This window comes from Pan troglodytes, chromosome 11 (genome assembly GCF_028858775.2).
Source record: "Pan troglodytes isolate AG18354 chromosome 11, NHGRI_mPanTro3-v2.0_pri, whole genome shotgun sequence".
NCBI lineage: Eukaryota > Metazoa > Chordata > Mammalia > Primates > Hominidae > Pan > Pan troglodytes.
The window spans coordinates 4,323,127-4,329,594 of record NC_072409.2 but is presented as its reverse complement, the minus strand read 5'-3'; the positions used below and the strand labels follow the sequence as shown (position 1 = coordinate 4,329,594).

At 44.2% G+C, this 6,468-nt stretch overlaps 1 protein-coding gene across 1 annotated transcript; it reads left to right on the top strand.

Moving 5' to 3' along the window:
• Window positions 1-4,144: 4,144 nt before the first annotated feature.
• On the top strand, window positions 4,145-4,636 carry LOC112204432 (ADP-ribosylation factor 4-like). The gene has a single exon (XM_054658489.1). The coding sequence runs from the start codon at window positions 4,145-4,147 to the stop codon at window positions 4,607-4,609; it is 465 nt and encodes a 154-aa protein (XP_054514464.1). The 3' UTR covers window positions 4,610-4,636.
• The last annotated feature ends 1,832 nt before the right edge of the window (window positions 4,637-6,468 follow it).

The window sequence follows — 6,468 nt, the reverse complement described above, 5'->3', positions numbered from 1 at the left end:
AAGAGCTAAAGAAAACCATGTACAAAGAGCCAAAGGAAACTATGAGTATGATATCTCACCAAGTAGAAAAGAGAAATAAAGAGAAGTTGTAAAAAGGAACCAAATAGAAAGATTGAGTTGAAAAGAGCAATAACTAAAATTAAAAATTCCATCTACAGCCATACCACCCTGAAGGAACCCAATCTCATCTGAAATTAAAAATTCACTAGAGTCTCCCTCTCGCTCTCCCTCTCTCCCTCTCTCCCTCTCTCCCTCTCTCTCCCTCTCTCCCTCTCTCCCTCTCTCTCCCTCTCTCCCTCTCTCCCTCTCTCTCCCTCTCTCCCTCTCTCCCTCTCTCCCTCTCTCCCTCTCTCCCTCTCCCTCTCCCTTTCTATGGTCTCCCTCTGATGCCAAGCAGAGGCTGGACTGTACTGCTGCCATCTCGGCTCACTGCAACCTCTTTGCCTGATTCTCCTGCGTCAGCCTGCCGAGTGCCTGGGATTGCAGGCGCGCGCCGCCACACCTGACTGGTTTTTGCATTTTTTGGTGGAGACGGGGTTTCGCCGTGTTGGCCGGGCTGGTCTCCAGCTCCTGACGGCGAGTGATCTGCCTGCCTCGGCCTCCCGAGGTGCCGGGATTGCAGACGGAGTCTCACTCACTCAGTGCTCAATGTTGCCCATGCTGGAGTGCAGTGGTGTGATCTCGGCTCGCTACAACCTCCACTTCCCAGCCACCTGCCTTGGCCTCCCAAAGTGCCGAGATTGCAGCCTCTGCCCGGCCGCCACCCCGTCTGGGAAGTGAGGAGCGTCTCTGCCTGGCCGCCCATCGTCTGGGATGTGGGGAGCATCTCTGCCCGGCCAAGTCTGGGAAGTGAGGAGCGCCTCTTCCCGGCCGCCATCCTGTCTAGGAAGTGAGGAGCATCTCTGCCTGGCCGCCCATCGTCTGGGATGTGGGGAGCGTCTCTGCCCCGCTGCCCCGTCTGGGATGTGAAGAGTGCCTCTGCCCCACCGCCACCCTGTCTGGGAGGTGAGGAGCGTCTCAGACCGGCCGCCCCATCTGAGAAGTGAGGAGCCCCTCTGCCCAGCTGCCGCCCCTTCTGGGAAGTGAGGAGCGTCTCGGCCCGGCAGCCGCCCCATCTGGGAGGTGGGGGACAGCCCCCGTCCAGCCGCCGCCCCGTCTGGGAGGTGGGGGGCACCTCTGCCCGGCCACCCCGTCTGGGAAGTGAGGAGCCCCTCTGCCCGGCCGCCACCCCGTCTGGGAGGTGTACCGAACAGCTCATTGAGGACGGGCCATGATGACGATGGCGGTTTTGTCAAATAGAAAAGGAGGAAATATGGGGAAAAGAAAGAGAGATCAGATTGTTACTGTGTCTGTGTAGAAAGAAGTAGACATAGGAGACTCCATTTTGTTCTGTACTAAGAAAAATTCTTCTGCCTTGGGATGCTGTTAATTTATAACCTTACCCCCAACCCCGTGCTCTCTGAAACATGTGCTGTGTCCACTAAGGGTTAAATGGATTAAGGGCGGTGCAAGGTGTGCTTTGTTAAACAGATGCTTGAAGGCAGCATGCTCCTTAAGAGTCATCACCACTCCCTAATCTCAAGTACCCAGGGACACAAACACTGCGGAAGGTGGCAGGGCCTACTGCCTAGGAAAACCAGAGACCTTTGTTCACATGTTTATCTGCTGACCTTCCCTCCACTATTGTCCTATGACCTTGCCAAATCCCCCGCTCCGAGTAACACCCAAGAATGATCAACAAATATTAAAAAAAAAAGAAAAAAAAAATTTACTAGAGAAATTTCATAGCATATTTGAGAAGACAGAAAAAATAATCAGCAAACGTAAAGATAAGTCAATTGAAATTACGCAATTGGAGGAACAGAAAGGAAAAAAGAATAAAGAAAAAAATTAACAAAGCCTTAAAACTGTGGGACACTATCAAGCATACCAATATATGTACAATGGGAGTCACAGAGGAAAAAGAGAGAGTAAGGAGGAAAGATTATTTCAGTGAATAATGGCCAAAAATTTCCCAAATTTTTGGTGAAAGATATGAATCTACATATCCAAGAAATTCAAAAAAGTTTTTTCAAGGTGAGATAAACTCAAATAGATCCATACCAAGCTACATTATCATCAAACAGTTGAAAGACAAGAAGAAGGCTGGGCATGGTGGCTCACACCTGTAATCCCAGGACTTTGGGAGGCTGAGGTGGGTGGATCACCTGAGGTCAGGATTTCAAGATCAGCCTGACCAGCATGGTGAAACCCTGTCTCTACTAAAAATACAAAAATTAGCCAGGCATGGTGGCAGGTGCCTGTAGTCCCAGCTACTCAGGAGGCTGAGGCAGGAGAATTGCTTGAACCCAGGAGGCAGACATTGCAGTGAGCCAAGATTGCACCACTGCACTCCAGCAGCCTGGGCAACAGAATAAGACTGTGTCTCAAAAAAAAAAAAAAAAAAAAAAAAAAAAAGACAAGAAAATCCTGAAAGTAGGGAGAGAAGCAACTCATGTACAAGGGATCCTCAATACAGTTAACAGTGGACTTCTCATCAGAAATCACAAAGGCCAAAAGGTAGTGGGATGATATACGCAAAGTGCTAAAAGAAACAAAAAAACTTGTCAACCCAAAATTGTATATCTTGCAAAACTATTTCTCAAGAAAAAAGGAGAGATTAAGACATTCCCAGATAAACAAAAACCAAGATGTTTACTTCTAGTAGACCTGCTATTTAAGAAATGCTAAAGGGAGTCAGTCAGGCTGGAATAAATGAACACTGAACAGTAAGTTGAATCCATGTAAAGAGATAAAGAATAGGCTGGGTGCAGTGGCTCATGCCTGTAATCCCAGCACTTTGGGAGGCCAAGGTGGGCAGATCACAAGGTCAAGAGTTAGAGATCAGCCTGGCCAACATGGTGAAACTCCGTCTCTACTAAAAGTACAAAAATTAGCTGGGCATGGTGGTGTGCACCTGTAATCCCAGCTACTCAGGAGGCTGAGGCAGGATAATTGCTTGAAGCCAGGAGGTGGAGGTTGTAGTGAGCCGAGATTGCAACACTGCATTCCGGCCTGGGCAACAAAGTGAGACTCCGTCTCAAAAAAGAAAAAAAAAAAAAAAGAGATAACACCAGTAAAGGTAATTACATATGCAAATTTAAAAGTCACCATTAATAATACATTTTTGGTTAGTAACTCTTCTTTCCCTTTCAAATGATTTAAAAAATAACTACATAATTGTAAATATATGTCAATGCACACACAATGTATATATATATGTAATTTTTAATCAGAACAAGATGGGGGATGAGCCAATATATGAGCAAAGTTTTTGTATACTGATAAATTAATCAGAATTCTGTTATGAATTAAGATGTTAATTGTAATCCCTAGGGCAAATAATTAAAAAACAAACAAAATATATATTAAAAGAGAAGGAAATCAAAATGGTACACCTCCAAGTATCCAACGCAAAAGAAGCAGTGGAGGGGGCAGGTGCGGTGGTTCATGCCTGTAATCCCAGCACTTTGGGAGGCTGAGGGGGGAGGATCACCTGAGGTTAGAAGTTCGAGACCAGCCTGGCCAACATGGTGAAACCCTGTCTCTACTAAAAGTACAAAAATTAGCCAGGCGTAGTGGCGGGCACCTGTAATCCCTCCTAACTTGGGAGGCTGAGGCAGGAGAATCACTTGAACCAGGGAGGCAGAGGTTGCAGTGAGTGGAGATCATGCCACTGCACTCCTGCGTGGGCGACAGAGTGAGACCCCCTGTCTCAAAAAAAAAAAAAAAAAAAAGAAGCAGTGGAGGAACAGGGGCATGAAAAAAGTTAAGACACTTGGGAGTTGCTGCGGCTGCCGCATGACATGGTGCAGCCAAAGCCTAAAGGCTAGAGCTGGAGCTGCCTTGCCAGTGGCCCAGAAGGTCCTCTCCCCGAGAATTCATGTCCTGGAGCTTCATTAGCACAGCGGCCAGTGAGATGTTCCTGCCTCCCTCTTTCTTCCTCCGCTCTTTCTCTTCTCTCTTGTTCAGTTTGCCTGGAGCACGTAAGGAGAAAGCAGGGGGCTGCCCCAAACCGCTTCTGCTTCTGCTCATTGCAAGTGGCACTACCACCATGGGCCTCACCATCTCCTCCCTCTTCTCCTGCTTCTTTGGCAAGAAGTAAATGCACATTTTGCTATTTGGATTGGATGCTGCTGGCAAGATGACCATTCTGTATAAACTGAAGTTAGGGGAGATAGTCACCACCATTCCTACCACTGGTTTTAACGTGGAAACAGTAGAGTATAAGAACACTTGTTTCACAGTACGGGATGTTGGTGGTCAAGACAGAATTAGGCCTCTCTGGAAGCATTACTTCCAGAATACCCAGGGTCTTATTTTTGTGGTAGATAGCAATGATCGTGGAAGAATTCAGGAAGCAGCAGATGAGCTGCAGAAAATGCTTCTGGTAGATGACTTGAGAGATGCAGTACTGCTGCTTTTTGCAAACAAACAGGATTTGCCAAATGATATGGCCGTCAGTGAAATGACAGATAAACTAAGTCTTCAGTCTCTTCATAACAGAACATGGTATGTTCAAGCCACTTGTGCAACACAAGGAACTGGTCTGTATGAGGGACTTGACTGACTGTCAAATGAACTTTCAAAACGTTCAATGAAACCGGATGTCTAATCAAGGACTTGTTTGATAAAATTGGTCTAGGCTTCTTACAACAAAATTAGTTTGTATCTTGGTTATTATTAAACAGTATCTGGGACTGGTTTGGGTAGAATATTAAACTTATTTTGTTGCCAATTATTGTTTACCAAGTATAATGTTGCTATTTAGCAATGTGCTTGGTTTTAAAGAAATCCTCCTTGGGAAAAAAGTATCCTCTTTTAATTTTACTTCCCATAAGCCTAAATGCCTGGACATAGCTATTGTGAAACCTTTAAATAAATCAATTTTGAGTGTTAAAAAAAGGGATATTTAGAAAACAAATAGAAAAATAACAGAAGTAAATACTTCTGCATAAATAATTATATTAAATCTAAATGAATTAAATTCTCCAAGTAAAAGGCAGAGACTGACAGAATGGATTTTTTTTTAAAAACCAGGATCTAACTATATGCTGTCTATATATAAGATATTCACTTTACAGTCAAAAAATAAAATAGGTTAAAAGTAAAAGTACAGAAAAATATATTTTATGTAAACAGTAACTAAAAGAGAGCTGGCCTGGCTATACTCATATCAGAGAAAATAGACTTTAAGATGAAAATGTTTATAATAAACAAAGACATTATGTAATACTAAAATACTCCATAAATTAAAAATATATAACTATTATAAACATCCATGCACATAACAACAAAGCTGCAACACATATGAGCAAAAACTAACAGAATTGAAGTGAGAAACATTAGTCCAACAATAATAGTTGGAGACTTTAACACTCCATTTTCTCTTCTTTTCCTTTCTTTTCTTTTCTTTTCTTTTCTTTTTTTCCAGATAGAGTCTTTGTTGCCCAGACTGGAGGGATCTTGGCTCACTGAAACCTCTGCCTTCTAGGCTCAAGTGATCCTCCCACCTCAGTCTCCCAAGTAGCTGGGACTACAGGTACGTACCACCATGCCTGGCTAATTTTTGTGTGTGTATTTTTCATAGAGATGGGTTTTGCCATGTTACCCAGAATGGTCTCCAACTCCTAGGATCAATCAATCCACCTGCCTTGGCCTCTGAAAGTACTGGGATTACAAGCATGAGCCACTGTGCATAGCCAGCACCCCACTTTCTTGTTGTTGTTGTTGTTGTTTTGTTTTGTTTTTGTTTTTTTGAGACGCTTGCTTTGTCACCCAGGCTGGAGTACAGTGGCACATCTCGTCTCACTGCAACCTCTGCCTCTTGCGTCCCAACAATTCTTCTGCCTCAGCCCCCTGAGTATCTGGGACTATACGCATGAGTCAACACAACTGATTACTTTTTGTATTTTTAGTAGAGACGGGGTTTCACTGTGTTAGCCAGGATGGTCTCGATCTCCTGACCTCGTGATCTGCCCACCTCAGCCTCCTAAAGTGCTGGGATTACAGGCGTGAGCCACCATGCCCAGCTAGAATGATTTTACATTTGTAGAAAAGTTACAAAGACAGTACAGAAAGTTCCTACAGACCCCCCCCCCCAACCCAGTTCCCCCATTGTTAACTTCTTACATCACCAAGGCACACTTGTCATAACGAAGAAACCAATGCTGGAGCAGGAAGTGTGATGCTTCCAGCTTTATTTTTAATTTCTCAAGGTTGCTTTGGCTATTCAGAGACTATCGTGGCTCCCTGTGAATTTTAGAATTGTTTTTCTCTATTTCTGTGAAAACTGCCATTGGAATTTTGATAGGGATTGTGTTGAATCTGTAGATCATTTTGGGTAGTATTGTGTATTTTTACAATATTAATTCTTCCAATCCACGAACATAGGCTATCTTTCCATTTATTCGTGTCTTCAATTTTTTC